The sequence below is a fragment of the Sipha flava genome, unplaced genomic scaffold (assembly GCF_003268045.1).
Source record: "Sipha flava isolate LNK unplaced genomic scaffold, YSA_version1 75_pilon_pilon, whole genome shotgun sequence".
Taxonomy (NCBI): domain Eukaryota; kingdom Metazoa; phylum Arthropoda; class Insecta; order Hemiptera; family Aphididae; genus Sipha; species Sipha flava.
In genome coordinates, this window is record NW_020273615.1 from 777,678 (window position 1) to 796,001 (window position 18,324).

General features: G+C 28.8%; 2 protein-coding genes across 3 annotated transcripts in view; one reads left to right on the forward strand and one right to left on the reverse strand.

Annotated features, from left to right (window-relative positions):
• Positions 1–18,324, forward strand: part of LOC112692589 (hemicentin-2-like) — a 475,200-nt gene that overhangs the window by 323,181 nt on the left and 133,695 nt on the right. The window lies entirely within an intron of this gene.
• Positions 14,669–15,849, reverse strand: LOC112692619. The gene is made up of 2 exons (XM_025567346.1): positions 15,157–15,849; positions 14,669–14,968 (listed from the first exon to the last, which is right to left on the reverse strand). The coding sequence occupies exons 1-2, from the start codon at positions 15,847–15,849 to the stop codon at positions 14,669–14,671; spliced, it is 993 nt and encodes a 330-aa protein (XP_025423131.1).

Genomic DNA, 18,324 nt, shown 5'->3' on the forward strand with positions numbered 1-18,324 from the left:
TACTATGAAAGTGTGTAATATAAAGCAAGTATTTTCATAGAAATGTATACACTTCAAGATTTAAGAAAACAAAATTATCAGTAATGCGTAACATTTTTCGAAGCATTAATTTAATTTATATTTTTATTTTTAATTTAATGTATACTTGAAAACAAAATAATAACCAAGAAATGATGTTGGCTGTTGCGTAGAAAGAGCATTTTTTAATGAGTCGTTTAAATAATTACGCTTGCACGTTATTAAACTTTAGAATAGTAACTGTTCTAAATGGCATGTACGTTGTGCTTTTTTTTTTTAACTGAAATATACTTATTTTGCTTTAATATTAATAATAATATAATATAAAATGATAAAATTGTTTTTCTTTTATTACGTACTGTATTGCATGATAACTGAGTTTTGTTTGTTTTAATTTCGTCCAATTTCAAAAACTAAATTTAATGTGAACAATAAAAAACGAAATGTTGCAATGAAGGTTTTAAAACTTCTAAATTGCATATCAATACAAACAAAATAATTTATGTCTCAATTATGTTTATCGGTATATACATATTACGTATACGCGTATCTAAAATGCACTAGATAGTAAAACGTAATATATTTCTCCAAAATAAAAACTTTTATCTGACAAAACTATAGACCAGATTATTTAAACTGTTATGTTTAATTTAATAACGGTTTGACATTTTTATTATTATTATTATTATTATTATTATCATTATTATTAATAATAAATACAATTGATTAGTGGTGAGGGTCGATGTGATGGTGCGCTTGAGAAAACATTTAAATATATGATAAATTAAATATATTTATCAATTCAATCAGATTACAAATTAATAATGACGGCAGAACGGTCTAATCATACAATTATAATATAAATTTAGAATGTCTCCTGTCTATTGGTCGACAATCTACCAAAAATTTGAGTGAATATACCAATCTGTATAAACGTAATCATATATATATGTATAATCATTTTCTGAGTTTCGGAAGTGGGATCTTAATAACAAAATATTGTTCTAGGGTAAAAATAGAGGCGTATCGAGGGTGAAAGAATTTCAATTACCTGAACCGCGCGTATTATTGTACCTATGATATGAATATTGTGGTAGGTTAGAAGGGATTACACATATAACGTAATTCGGATAAGAAATAAATAACTTTATGTATGTATATATATATATGTGTTATATTATACAGACATTTTATGGTGATAATTTATAGTTCTTTATATACATATATTTTAGGCATTGATATTATTTGTATTATAATACACCGTCCACCAGCATGGAATCTTCTCTAAGTACCAAATTTCAAATACCTCCCTTTTACATAAGTGGAGGCAACGAATTCTCTGCACTCAATAAGGCACAATTTGATATCGCCGTCCCGTCGAGCATTTATTTTAAAATAACCCCTAAATATTTGATTATTTGCACAGCCAAGGTAATTACTTACAATGATACTTATAAATACCTAGTAGATAACGAACATATCGAATTCCACACATTTTTTGCCCAGGTCATTAAAACCGTACGGTGTATTCATCAGGTACCTTAACCCGTCTGCTTCTATTAAAAAAAATACAAACCTACAAATAAAGGACACGAAGTTATTTATTTCACGAATTACCTACATCGTATCACTAAACTCCTACTGCCTGTTTTTTCGGATCGATCAAAAAGTTACATATAATAATAGTGAGATTTTTAAACTGGACCTACTTCTCCTTATTAAAATTAAAATCAAATTTTCAAGACAAAATGACAATACAAATGCAAACAATGCAAACAGTGCCAATCTTACTTCCGTACAAGTAATTTATGCTAAGTAATCTTTGTCAAATGTGACGATAACCATTTATCATTAGAATGCACAAAAGTACTATTGAATACTTCAAAGTGCTCTCTATGCTCAGGGCCGCGTACAGCTTCTTATATAGGCTATACAGTTTATTAATATATCATAAAAAATCACAAAAAATGTAGGGCAGCCAAATTAAATAAACATCCCACTTCCAATATAAAAGTACCGTATTTAAGAATTATGACTTCCAAGCTATTAACAAACACAATATATGATTTGTCACATCACCGCCAACACATCACCTACAAATCGCCTAAAAATATAACTAAGCCATTAATACTTTTGCCAACCTTCATATGAAATTGCCTATTGCCATTTTTACACTTCCTAAATAATGCCTAAATTGTATAATTATTCTAATTATGCTAATAATTATACACTTTAATGCGTTTATTATAATATTGTTATTGATATTCCTTTTTTTTTTTTTTTTTTTTTTTTTATCATTGTAGTTAGATAATATTAAAAATGTATAAAATATTTTAAATTTTAACAACTTTCATAACACTTGGTATAAATATAATGTTATATTCTTATTGTAAAATATACAAGGTGCATTGTATATATATATATATATATATATATATAAATATATGTACTACAACTAATTATCCAATTTTATTATAAACTGTCATATATGTGCATTGTTATTGTCGAGCTATAATAGTTACTATTAGCTATTTAAGTAAATAAATTAAAAATAAAAATATGAATTACATGACCCGTGTAGACGCTGAATGCGGACGAACAATTTGAGCTTAACATTAGTGCAATCTTAACTGTACAAAAAATAATATGTATGTATGTATGTGTGTGTTTTTGGGTGTATTATTGCATCATATTCTAATACCTTCGCATCGCATCCACTACCAAAAATTGTATAGGTACATTCTCAAAGCGGTCCTTTCCCTCGCCGCCTTTTATGATTCCTTCCCATCCAGTCCTCTTTTAGATCCATAATACTCCTCATCCTAGACCCTGAAGGAGACCGAGATTCTTTGACGTATATTTCACGCGCATGCAGAATTGGGTTCATCCGGTCCAATAACTAATGGATAAACGACTGTGCTCCGTTTAACTGTGTAGCGGACGTCATCACCGCGCCCCCGGACAGATTTACTGGGTTGTTGCTTTAGACAAACAAAACCTTTACCGAGTGGTCTGAGAGGATGAGGTGAAAGAGTCACATTCAAAGATGGAATTTAAATGGAAGTGGTACACGGTCAATGCGCAGTAAATCAAAAGCCAGAGAGAAGTAAAGAGAGATAGAGAATTGTAGAGAAATATAATTAATTTCGCAGTGTCAATTATAGTTTTGTGTTACATGAATAAATTTTAAGAAAAAAAAAATCTTTTGTTGATTTTTTAATTAGTATTGACTATTTTGTGTGATGTGTGGTGTTATGATGTTATTTATAATTTTTTTTTGTCGTCAACAAATATAATATATATGTATTTATATATATATATATTATGTTCAATACGATGCAGTAGAGTCTTGTGAACATACCGGACTCTGAATTTATAACACGTCCCTTGGCAATAATAATTAACAAACTAAAGGACGGCTTTCAATGGTTATTTTCATTGAATCCACAATGTTATGCACTGTTATTTCGATGGGAAAGTGAATTAGTTTTTATTTCTTTTATATACGATTTTAGCCATATAATATTGATTATAAGAATATGGCTGACGTTATTATATATTTTTGTACTTTTCCACGTGGTCGTCATTACAGGAAATAAAATTATTTTGTGCTTGCCATGCACATAAGTTCAAAGTACTTACGTACCATTCAAGAATAAAATATTTTTATCATTTAATTTTTTTATAAATCAGCTCCATTGATATTATCGATGTAAATTACCGTATATGTCATTGACATATATAACGCGTATCTTCAATTATTATACTGGTTATAATAATTTTAAGAGCTTTTATTCACACCTGTATGTATGTGATGCGAAATCAATGAAGTATACAATATAGGTAGTAAACGATAATAACATTTGAAATATCTATTATTATAACAATATATTTTAATTATTACTTTATAACACAACTATTATAATTTAACGCAGGTTTTGACAATTATATAACACTATATAGAACTATTCATTTATATTATATATTAATATCTTTATAAAATGTTCTTAACAACAATATTTCCCCAACCAGATGAATTTTATTAATTATTTATCGTATTTTTTGAATTGAAATATTTCTATTTTAATTGTATTTTAGCACTCACTACAGGTGATAAATTCATGTTCATAGCTCACAATATTTGGCAGTCATATTTTTATTTATACAATTTCTAATAATTTTCAAATAACTCAGTGAAATCCTCCCATTATAATAAAAAACTTTGGGATTTTTTTTTAATTAATTAAAAAATAAGTACATAGTTAGTAAAAGTTATAATATTATGATTTTAAATCAGAGCCGATAAAGTTTTTAACACTATAAAACCGATAAAAATATCAAAAACAATAGAATATACTTAATAGTAAAATAATAAAAAATAAAATAAAAATTAGTAAATGGTTTAAACTTGTAAATTAGTATAAAAGTAAATAGTTAATTTATATAAATAAATGTTAATACTTGAGTATTATTATATTTGTAATAACGACTGATTTCGAATTAAAAATGCATCATCAGATGTATACAAAGTCAATTTATATGTAAATATAATATATTAGATTTGTATAAGTGCACAGGAATTGCATACCAAGTCTGGTAAACGAACCTTTTTGAACAAATTGTGTCCCGGACATAGTCTATGTTACCATTTTACCAATATTTTTTTTTTTAGTGGTTCTTAATAATTTTTAATTTTGTAAATATTTTTTAATTTTTTAACAAAAATAATAATAAGTTACTTTTAATTTTTATCATTCACTTTAGCTCGAGCAACCGTACAGTACACATGTGCAGTTCATTGTTCCCGAGCTATGTTTATACATTATTCGTTAATCTTATCGGTTTAAGATCTAATTTATTTCAAATTCAATATAAAATCACAACAAATCTTCAATTCATATTTTCAAACCATTTTAGCACTTTCAATCATCACTACATTAAAAAAAGTAATATATTTAATTAATTAATTAATAACAACAAAAATAAAATTATATCAGTCACTCCCAGGCACCGCCAATACGGTGACCTTTGGACTGCATACCAGATAACCTAACCATGCAATCTAATCCACCTAAAAGTAAACAATCCAAAACTGTACAACCAATTAAAATAGTAAATAATCAAGTGTTAAACAACGCTCTTCCATTATCAAGGCCCGAATGGCAGTAACAACAAAAACCTTCGAAACGTAGTTTCCCTTGTTCACCAAATAGCCCGATCAATAACCAAGAGAAAAAAAAATCAAAATTTTTTACCTCGCTAAATCGATTCTTTGTATTATCTAAAAATGAACCCGATACAACTAATAACGATAACACTAATAATCAAAACGGACTCGCAATCACACAAACAAACAAAAAAGATCAAACACCACCAATATATGTAAAAGGAATACTTAACTTTTCTAATCTTAGAAATGCAATTTCCGATCTAATTGAGCAAGATCGTTTCTTTATATATACGTTGTAACATAACTTGAAGTCTTAATTCTTTATTAATTTTATTTCCAAATATGTTAATAATTTTACAATTATATAAAATATTCAAACTACAATACAATATGGATATAATAAATATTCCCTTCTCCTGAGGAGGTTATACAAAGATCACAAACGTAATATATAAACTGTATGATTCACAATTCTGTGATATCAGTATAAGTACGGCGAGATTTACACTGACATATCAACGTACTACTCATAGTTTGCTACGTCGATTATTCCGTAGCCTATGACAGCGTTGAACTGCTCACTCGTCCGCAATGACACACAGTGAAACAGAAAATGTTACCAACCTAGATGTGTCTAGAGACACGTCTTATCAGGAACCTCTTGGCAGCGGATGTCGAGCGGGCACTCTCCCTGGCGGTGGCTCATTGAAACTCGGACGGCGACGGCGACGGCTCACTTCGACCGGTAGTGACGGCTCCTTGTCTCCCTACAGCTAATAGATACGACGTTGATCTTCGCTATTGATGGGTAGTAATGGTCGTAACAGTGGCCACTGAACGGCGAGGTAATGCTATCAAGATTTCCCGTACAAGAGATATTGTGTATACTTCTAAATAAACTGTAATCACATGTATCAGTTGTACGATATAATCCGATACTGGGGGAAATGTTAATGGACGGTTCTAAAAGTTGCCCTTTTATATCTTAATGTTCCGGGATCAATTATTAGCGTCGGTAGTATTTGCCATACATTTAGTATACAACAATGTAGCTCGCAAACGCCGACGATCGACCCGCTATCTTCATTATCTTTTTATCATAAACAAGTTGAGTGTGAGGGCCTATAGATTACTGGTCGCGCGCTCTATCGGTGTAGATATGCGAGAACATATTGTCTCGTTACAACGTACCCTTATAGTACAAAAACGTCGCGCTCACTGTTTATGGCAAAGAACTAAATACCCAGCTGATAAATGTCACTATAATGCACTCGCACAAAATCTCAAACGCATCCTAGCAAATTATCGAAATGAATCTTACACAAAAGATTTAAAATCACTTACGACAAAATACGGTTCTTTTCTGGAAGGCAACGAAACAACTTCTTCGCTTGCATAACCCTCCAGCTATCCTATGCGACGCAAGTGGCAATTGGGTACACTCTGATATGGACAAAGCCAATATATTCGCAAACCACCTCGCTAACACATTCCAATCATACAATATCATCCTCCTACTAGAAAAAATCAATGAAGTTGAGCAATTTCTTGATACACCGCTATAAATGTCCCTTCCTTCAGAACACTTCTCTGCAACTGATGTCAAATATACAATTTTGAAATTTACCCGAAAAAAATCTCCTGGATACGACCTAATAACAGCAGAAGTACTTAATCAGCTCCCCAAAAAAGTCATCATACTTTTAACCTACATTTATAATTCAATGCTCAGTTTATCCTACTTCCCATTACTATGGAAGTACTCTTCTGTAATACTTATCCTAAAACCAAAAAAAAACCCCAGACTCTCCATAATCTTATAGGCCTATAAGTTTATTACCAATACTATCAAAAGTTTTTCGAAAAATGCTTCTAAAAAGACTTAATTAAAACCGTTGAAGAAATAAAAGCTTTACCCGACTCGCAATTTGATTTCCGTAGCAAACATTCCACCATCTATCAAATTCATAGAATAGTAGACAAGATATCTTTCTGCTTAAAAAAAAACAATACTATACTGGTGCTTTTTTTGACGTTTCCCAGGCGTTTGACAACGTCTGGCACCCAGGTCTACTGTTCAAGTTGAAGCTTATTCTACTATTTAGCTACTATCTGTTTCTGAAATCCTACCAAGAAGATTGCTTATTTTCGGTACGGTACGAATCATCCACCTCCCCACCGAAATTAATCAACGCAGGAGTCCCTCAAGGTGCAGTCATTGCTCCTTCTTTATTTAATATTTTCATATCCAACTAACCAATAATAGCTAGATCCCTTGTTGGTGATTTTGTCGATAATTAGGCAATAATAACCAATAATATCAACCCAATCACTGTCTCCTTCAACATCTAAGAACATCTCTCCCTCCTTAAAAAATGGTACAAGGAATGGGGAGTAAAAATTAATGAATCTAAATCTATACACTGCACCTTCACTCTTAGGAAGAAAAAATATACACCTATCATCTTTAATGAACAAATTCTATCTGTCGCACCATGCATTCGCTACCTAGGCATCACCATCGATCAACGTCTCACCTGAGCTCCACATCTACATAACAAGCTCTTAACCCTAAATGATAGTTTTCATCTTCTCCGTTCCCTTCTTACTTCCCATCATATCAAATTATCCAGTAAATTATTAATACCTATATAAACTCTTCTTAAAACCAATTTGGACGTACGGAATCCAATTATGGGGCTCCGCAAAACCTACAAATGTCAACCGTATCCAGCGTTTCCAATCCAAAGTCCTCCGCGCTATAACCAAAGCACCCTTCTACGTATCAAATCATACACTTCATAATGACCAAGACATCCTATCAACGATGTAGCTAAGACCTTCTACAGACATTTTAACTTCAACCTACAAAACCATAAAAATCCTTTAATCAAAGAACTTGCGTCTATAAATATACCCGACAACCCACAAAAAAGGTTGAAAAGGTGGTGGTGTAGGGACCTATCACTCCAGACCAATCTAATACTCTTTGTTCTTCTTTCTGTATCTACATTTGTTATTCCTATTTATCTTTCCTTTTCTAATATCTCCTATCATTATTGTTTAACATTTTTTTCTCATTTTTTTTTTTACATTTTTAATTGTAAAAGTGCCTTCACTGGAAGGTATTTTTAATGGGTCCTTCACGCCATAATTATCAAATTCATCAATTTCACTTATTGTTCAAAATTTATGTAACAGATTGTGGAAATAAATAATAAGTAATAAAAAAAAAAATGTTTATCATTAAATTATACTTTTATAGAAATCTATAATATAAAAATGAATCGTAAAATGTGTTGGTAAGCGCATAACTCAACAACGCCTGGACCAATTTGGCCAAATCTTTTTTTCAAATGTTCGTTGAAGTTCAAGGATGGTTTTTACGGCGAGAAAAATTAGAATTATTGCTGGAAAAACCCTAAAAATAGCCCTTTTTGACCCGGTCGATAACTACAAATTGAAAATGAATTATTATATAAAACTATTAAAAAACTATTAAAAAACTATAAAAAAACTATTTAAAAACTATTAATTTTATTTTTGGTAGTAAATGACGGTTATTGCATAAATATTAAACAAAAAAAGATCCCGCAACAGGTGTCAAAACAAATAAGAATGTTAGTTCGAAAAATTATTATGCATATCGGTTGATGATTAAACGAGATCAAGACAAAATTATTCTACGATATCATGAGCTTCGTCAACAATTCATGGTCGAAATGTATGTAAAGACAGAGAGCGAACGATTTTGATACTTGCGATTTAATCAAAAAAAAGCTGCGTGCAGAAGATTCTCAAAACAATTGTTAGATATTGGAGATGGGAAAGTTACTACAGATAAAACGGAATGTATAAAATTACCGACCGATTTCTGTACAATCATTTATTCGCAAGATGCTCTCATTGACTAGATATTTTCCAATGTACACAGACAATACATAAATCATGAGTGGCTGGCAGAAAGGGCAATTTTAGTAGTAAAAAATGTGGACGTCAACGAATTGAATCTCAAGATAAACATTTATTACCAGGAGACATGGTGTCATACAAATCTATAGATATAGTTTGCTATGCTACTGAAGCTGTAAATTATCTAACAGAGTTTTTAAACTCATTGGACTTACCAGGCATGCCACCGCATAATTTACAATTGAAGGTTTGTTCTTCGGTTATTTTGCTTCATAATTTGACCTACCACGGTTGTACAACGACACGCGATAAGTTGTTAAAAAATTAATGAAAAATGTTATCGAAGCCATAATTTTAAATGGCAAATTCCGAGGTGAAAATATATTATTACCTCGAATCTCTATTATATCCACAGATGTGCCAATACAATTTAAACGCTTTAAATTTCCAATTAGATTGGCATTTGCAATGACTATCAATAAGTTTCAAAGCCAAACAATGTCTGTAGTTTAGATTTGAGCACATCATATTTTTCACACGGATAATTATACGTGGTGTGTTCTCGAGCCATCCAGTTTGTGTTTGCGAAAGATGGGATTACAAAAAATATTGTACACTCTGTTGCATTAAGGGATAGATATTGTTTTTTACTTATATTGTCATAATTAGCGATGTATATTATTTTAATGGATCAATTTTAATAAATTATTAAAAAAATAAATGTTTGATGTTTTTTCATTTTTATATTTCGTTACCATTCATAGCACGTCATATATCTTCCTTACATCCTTATCCTTACCCACATTCTTACATGCCTATATTTAATTAGTTATTTTTTTCTAGCAAAATATTCTCTAGAAATAATTTATATGACAAAACAACGTTTGTCGGGTCAGCTAGTTTACAATAAAAATATATTTAGTATATACATGCATAAATAATAAATTAATAACTCCTTTGAAGTTATGGCCAAGAAACATTTTTTAAATCCATCAACACTTTTTTCATAAATTTAACACTTAATTTAACTCGACTTATAATTTATAATATAATATTATGTATTTCAACTTCAATTATTTTTTAAATATAGTGATTGAGATTTATGATTTATTTTATGTTTTACATAGTATATATATATTATGGTAGTATCATTTAAGGAACCACTTAAAATAATTAATTGCAAGTGAAAATATAACATGAATTGCGCCTGGGATGTAATTAGTTCAAAATGGTTCGTTCACCTCAGTGGTGGCCAAACTTTTACCTCAGGCCATAAAAAAAATTTTACTTTAAATCATCAGAATTTTAGGTATAGGTAGTTAATTTCACATTTAACGACGTTTTTTACTAATTTTAATGGCTTTATTAAATACTAAACTTAATAATTACTACAAATCAAAAATTTATATCGGCCTACACTTCCAAAAATTATTTCTAAATGCATGTATTTTATAGCTTTATTTAATCTATATTAGATTATAACTACACATGGAAATTTAAATATAAAGTATAAAAATATCGTTTTACAATTACAAATTTTTTTTTAAAATTTTACATTAATTAATAGTTAATTTGTTAATTAATCGATAACTAGCACGAACAGTAGACGCATTTTGTTCACATTGTTTCTTAAATATATTTTGTTGAAAACTATTTTTTTTTTTTAATAAATTCAATTTTTCTATTTTTTCTATTCCTACTAGATTATTAAATTTGTCTTTATGTTTAGTATTATAGTGTCGTTTTATATTAAATTATTTTAAAACTGCAATAATTTCTCTATATATTATACACATACCTTTATTTTGCTATTCTATAAAAAAGTAATCGTCTTCCTACTGATTTTTAAAAACATGACATTCCTAGTCGATTTTCGATTTTTATTTTCAAACAATGAACTTTCACAATACACAACGTAATAACAACACTAACTTTTTATTAGTTACGTCCTGACGGCAGAAAAATATTGTCTATGCTCGTTGCGCAACCAATATTATCTACATCAGTGGTTCCTAATTAGTCAGAAGCTACGGACCCTTAGCTATAACTTAAATTGGTCAGGGGACCTCTTTTATGAAAATACTTACATTTCAATTCAGTTTGATTATGAAAATAGAAAACAATATACAATTCATTTTAAGACTGGAGGGCATTAAAAACAACAATTTGAGAAAAAAAATATTTTCACAAATGTATTTTTTTAGAACTAACATCGACATGAGATTCCTGAGTGAATGAAATGACCCTCATTTCAAGTTTCGGGTGCATCCGGAATAAGGTACCTCCCGAGTGCGTCCCAGTTCTGTTAGAGTTACCAAGAGTGCATCACGATTAGATGAACTGGCTTACGCCCCAAAAATATTTGATTTATTTTTGTTTACCTAATTGTTTTATTTTAATTAATTAATTAATTTTGTTTTTAAAATGTTGGATTAGTGTACTAATTTTTACTTAAAATTTATTTTTATATTATTTAACTATTTATATTTAATTGAAATTTTAATTAGGTGATTTTCAGATGGTCAAATCTAAATATTCGTTTAATAAAATATTTTTGTATGTTATCTTAGATGAATTTATTTTTTTTTTAATTCACTGATCTAATTTTTTAAGGTATTAGAGGTTTGTATTAAAATATTTGAGTCAATTTGTATTTTTTTTTTTAAATATCTCAGGAGAAATATATGTCTGTATGATATATTTATGTCTATATAAAAACACAAATTACATTTGAATGGCAGCTCTCACACGAGTTTGTATTTTGTTCACTAGTACTACTCATATTTGTCCATGTACGAGGAGGGAATCATGGATCAATAAAATCCATTGAGTTTTTCATCATCAGGCTTGACAGACATAAAATTTTCTATGAAACTTATATGAACACCATGTTCATTCAGCATAAGTAATCCAAATATATTCTTTAAAAACTAATATAGTATAATATCAGAGATAATACTGCGGGCGCACTTGGGCTATTAAAAAGGTACGTTATAATTAGGAGGTCACACTCGGGCGACACTTGCAGCGACTACTCTCCGTTTAATGTACATCTAAATATTATCATTATAATCAGTTTCTATGGGCAAGGACTTGTCATAATAATCTCTACTTTCTCGCGCCGTATTTTTCAGTTTTTGGTATAACGTGAAGCTCGTTCGTTGATTAATATCATTGAAATACGATTGTCTGGGTCTTCCTATTGATCGCTTACCCATAATCTCCCCTTCCAAATGTTTGTGACGAAAACATAATGTCTTAACAGGTATCCTCCGATAATCTTCATTTTCCTTTTCATAATAGCTATAATTATATTTCTTTCTTCACATATTTCTTGCAAGATGGCGTTGTTCCTTCTCTTCTTTGTTCAGCTCGTCCTTTTTTTTCTTCTCCAAATTTACATACCCATCGCTTCCAATCTTTCGTTTTAACTTTTTTTTTTTATGGTTTTTTAGTTATCATTTTATGTATTATAAGCCCCTGATTATGCCGATTCAAACAAGTTTTAATGTAGAAATATATTTTTATGGATCATTCCTCACGTAATCAAAATTATTATGGTACTAATATTACACAAGTACTTTTCATTTGTATAAACTACGTTTAAAATATTGCTAAACAAATATTTGTCGAAGAATAATTTATAATTTTAGTAGAATTATGGATTTTTCTGTATTTTTGTAACTTTGTTTGTATTATTTCAATTTATGAATATTTAATTTATTCAAACAAAAAATATATTTAATGTGTTTAAATGGGTGTATTTATGGGTAACACATTTAAGTTAAAAATCTTATTCAATTGATATTGCCACTGACAAATTTTTGAACATTATAATTATTAAACAGAGTTGTCTTAAACATTTAATATTTTTTTAACTTAAAAAAAGTTAGTATATTTTCGAAATTATTTTGGAAACAAAAAAATGCATAGAATTTCATTTTTAATTTACCTCATTTTTTTTTCCATAAATTAAAAATGTAAAATACTATAAGACTAAGATATTAAGACCAATAATGTATACTTATTATTTGTGTAATGTAGTAGGTAGTAAATTTCAAAAAACAACGTTTGAAGTTTATTTTAATTACTTATATAATACACAATTCTGTATTTCCATAACATATCCGTGATTGATTGATTTTTATTTAACTGTTATTTTTATTGTTTTCGTCTGCGTGTCTTATCAAGTATGTTTTATGAAGTCAATTATTTTTACCATCAATAGTATGTTTAATTCTAATACATTACCCCCATCATAAAATAATGTGAAAATTGAAGTAACTCAAAACTGATTTTTACCACACATGTAGTAAAATAAACAGTATAATCCATAGTAATATGCATGGGCGCTCGCAGGAAATTTATCAGGGGGGGGGGGCATAATGAAATCAAACACAAAAAAAAAACATTAAAAAAAGTTTATTCCTTGTAAACTACAAATTGTGTTAGAATTCTATGAAATCCAACACCAAAAAGAACATTAAAAAATATATTCCTCCTTACAACTTAAAAAATTAGTTAAATAAAAACTGAAGTCTTCGTGGTTGTTCTATTGCAAACATTGTTATTAACTGTTCAATTAATTTCTCTTTTCTTGTATCAACTCTTTCACGATGGACACTTAACATACATAGGCCATTTAATCGGTCTTCACCCGTCGTAGACTGAAGCCAAGTTTTAACCCTTCGTAAAGTGCTAAATGATCTTTCAGCTGCAAAACTTGTAGCTGGCAAAGACAGAAACATTTCTAATGCAATTGTAATTCCAGGGAAAAATATTTTGCTGTGTTCTAGTAAATCTATTATGTCCATACTTTGGCAGTCTTTTTTTTTGCCATAAACTATACCAACTTTCACTTTCAGCTAACAAATTTTCAATTTTATAAAAATTATAAATATTAGTTATACTGTCAGTATACTCTTGTTTTTTCATTTTTATAAATAATGCTGGATGAATGTGTTGTTGTGAAAAAGCAACACTATTACTTTTTTCAAATCTTTCTTTAATACACTGAATTATAGAATCTAGATAAGGTAGAAAAATTGATACTCGATAATAGTCTTTGGGAGATTCATAAGGATAATTGTTTCTGTGTGATTGTTTTCCAGTTGTTCTGGGACAAGTAATAGTGATTTCAAAATCATCTGCTACAGATTTGGCATCAGTAAATAATAAATCAAAGATTTCATTTGCATTTGTTCTATTGCCTTCAAACATTTTTATCAATTCCTCTACATGTTCCCGAACTTTATAAAGTTCCATTAATACACCTTGTAAAATATTTGTAACCGGTTCTAAGATAGCGCTGTATTTTGCGATTATTTTCATACTAATTATAAATGAAAAAATTGAGGTTGAAGAGTATAGAAATAGTGCACGTTGTCTTGTATTCGAATTTATAAGACCATTAATAGACACAAATTGAAGGCTTTGAATTATAGCAATAAAATTTTCAGAAAATAGCCTAATACTCTTATACTTTGAAGACCAGTGTGTTTCGCAAAAAAGTGGTATATTAGGTATAAGATTTCTTCGAAGAGTACTTTCGCGATAAAATTTTATAATTTATTTTATTGTGCCAATAGTATTACGAATAACCATAATTTTGTTTAGATCGTTAATTACTAAATTTAATCGGTGACTAGCACAATGGAAATATAAAGCTTTATTATATCGGTCACGAATTAATTTAGCAAGACCGCCTACTTTTCCAGCCATTGTAGCATAGCCGTCATAACCTTGTCTACAAAATTTACTTAAATTAAGGTTACTATCTTCCATAAATGATAAAATTTTAGTAGCATCTGATTCTACGTCTAATTTATCTAATGGTAAATAGCCAAGGAATTCTTCTCGAATCTTTGACTGTTAGTCTAAAAATCTAATTAAAATTGTTAGCTACTCAACACCAGAAATATCTGCTGATTCGTCAGCAATAATGGAAAATGCATTCGCGGCATTAGCTTCACATACTATTTATTCTTTTAATATTTTCCACACAATGTAATTAATTCATTTTGAGTTCTATGGGATGAATATTTAGCATTTCCCACATTAGTTAAAAAATGATCTTTCAATATCTCATCGCCAGATTCAATATGAAAATTCAAAAGATCATGATAAACACCAGAATCTGATTTTTTCCCTCGTAAGGGAAAGTGGTGAGTTTCGCAGAACAAAATAGTTGATATAATAGATTTTAATTTTAGCCTATTAGTTTCTATTTCTTTATGCAATCCAGAATTTACTTGTTCAATAACACTAATTTTTTTACAATTCATAATATCCATAAAATCTTTTGCTCTTGACATTGATTCAGTGTGCCAATTTGAAGACAAATGTATTTTAGAAGATGCATGAAAATCCTTATACTTAGTAAAAGGTTTTATTATAAATCCACCTTGTACACCTCTATGAATTGATGGCTTGATCAACACACATATTCTACAAAAAGCTCCTTTCACACCCTCAAGAGCTGAATATGTCAACCATGAACCGTTTTCCTGCAACCATTGATGTCTAAATGCTCGAGTTCTTCCTGATTTCAAATCACTTTTAAAATCATAAGTAGTATTCGGTACCCAAGGATTACGTAAAAGTTCATGTTTTAAACACTCGTCAATATTTTCGACGTTCAAATAGTTTCCAATATCTTTTTCATAGGTTAAGATTATATGACCACGGTTATTTTTTGTATTAATGGTAACCGAAGCACTTTCAACTACACACAATTCCGACGACTCCATATTGACTGTACTATTATTTATTTCAATTGAAGTAGAGCCAGTAGAGGCTTCATTAAGAGAATCACAAAGCTTAGGTTTTTTAAAAAAATGTCTGATGTCCATAACAATATTAACAATAAAACAAAATATTAAATATACTAAATACAATACGTACGTAATTCAGCGTGATCCGTGTTTCTTAGTAGACGGCCCGTTGACAAATAATTTAATTTTACAATAATTCCCAATATGATATTGTACATTCGATTTATTTTTAGTTATCTCAGTTATCTGACAGACGTCGTGTGCGTATGTGTGTGTGGTGCGTCGATCGTCATAAGTGGCTTACACACTAGGCGATTAATATCAATTCACAGAATTGAAACGTATTTAATTTTGCGCCATTAATATAATACGCATTATTTTTTAGGTACGCCTTATAATATATTGTCATTGCGATCAACAACACCACACGGCACATACTAAAGTAAAAATATCGATGAAATGTTGATAAATCAAAATAAAAGTTAAAATATTCAACATCCTATTGAATTGCGGGGGGGGGGCAAATGCCCCCTCTTGCCCCCCCCCTCCGGGCGCCAATGGTTATATGTATTTTAAAATACATATAACTTATATGTATTTTAATCATACAAACGTTATAACAACAAGAATATATACGTTATTATGTCCCATGAAAATAATACAATAAAGTGGTAAAATTATATGTGACTTCATTCTTAAGGTCCATAATTACTTCATTAAAGATATAAATTAACAAAAATAACTTATAAATTAAAATAAAAATTGTATTTATTTGTATTACCCTTATCTTATACATAACATAGTGTTACTTGAAGTTTGATTATGTTTGTTTATAGAAAGTTATAAAAAAAAAATTCGTTTGCCAATTGAAAATTTGAATTAATACCAATATCGATGAATAAACTTAAGAAATTTTAATACGAAGTTTAGATTGTTTCATAGTTTAGTTGTAGGGACTATGCATATTTTGGATTCGGGTACCTATACTTAAAAATCAAATCATAAATATTATAAGAATAAAGTAACGATAGAAAAATCGGTTCAACGCGATGATATTTAAAAACAAAAATTATCTAACGAGACTTCTTACTGCAAGAAGATAAATTGTTTTATACAATTATGAAATGCATGTAACAATAAGCATAATTTTTACTACATTCACTTTATTGTTTATCCTGTGCATAAAGTGAATTCACGTTATGTTCTGATAATGATACCAATAAATATTATTAATCTATTTAAATATTATCGACTAAATTTCATCACTGACGGTAACATATAAATATACATGATATATTTATTGAAACGTCAATTACTGCCATTGACGGTTATCTCCCAAGCTCTATTTACTATTAATTGTTTAGACTTAATTTTATATACGATGACGTGGTATTAATTAAATTTCACCTGTAACACTAAAAAAAAAAAAATGTAATTTTAAAATATATATGATAAGTATTATAATAAACTAAATGATATGTTTAAAATTTAGTATTTGAAACAATTTGAAAAAAAAAAAAAATGTTTGTACCGAACAAATATTAAAGAAATTTACTTATCGTACTGTCATTTACTTTTAAGACAACTCAATATAATTCGATACTGTAATCAAATAATTATTTCTCCTAAAGAAAATGTAGATACTTTTTTAACCATAAAAATAAAAAATATTCAAATACATAGTTTTTTTTTATTTCAATGTATATTTAGTTATATAAGTATTTATATTCTCTTTATAAAAATACTAATATTGAAAAGTATTTGAAATAATATTTTTTTTTAAATATTTATTTCTTTAAACATTTAAAATGTAAGTGAAAAGTTTGAAAGTGTCTGAACTTTATAGGATTGTTGATTCTGAAAAAAACTTTTCAGATAAATATCTTTTTTTTTTTTTTGTTACAAATCGTGAATAAATTTTTATTATAGCACTAATAATTATGCGTAATTTTGTTTAATTTTGTTTATATTTTTGCATGAGCATAATAACTTGGAAAGTAAATGCAAGCAATTGAAAGTTAATATTTTAAAAATGATGTAAGAATATAGTAAAATAATTATAGATGTTTAAAGGCTAACAAATTACATGTATAAATAAATAAATAAATGTACAATACCAAAAGTTATAACATATACTATTATAGTACTGTAATATCAAATATTATTATCATATTAGTTATTTTATTATTTTATTAAAAAAATAAATGTTAAATTAACACTCATATAATAATACAAGTAGTTCTATGTTTAACTATGAATTTTACAAAATGTAACTGGAATTAATAACACGTAAATAATTGAGTGGAGTTACATAAAAAGAAAAAAAACAAATGATGTAGAACGGTACTAATAATGTTTTACGTGCATCTGAAATTCGACGTACAACTCGAAGAAAAAAGGTTTATAGTTTCTTCGAGGAGGAGTCGATTAATGCTGTTAGTTTTTTTCGGG

What these genes read in the sequence shown, in the direction of transcription:
- LOC112692619 (XM_025567346.1), bottom strand. Translation starts at nt 15,849, where the DNA reads ATGGAGTCGTCGGAATTGTGTGTAGTTGAAAGTGCTTCGGTTACCATT. An exon ending in AAGATCATTTTTTAACTAAT is followed by an intron (nt 14,969 to 15,156) that starts GTGGGAAATGCT and finishes TTAGACTAACAG; the next exon opens with TCAAAGATTCGAGAAGAATT.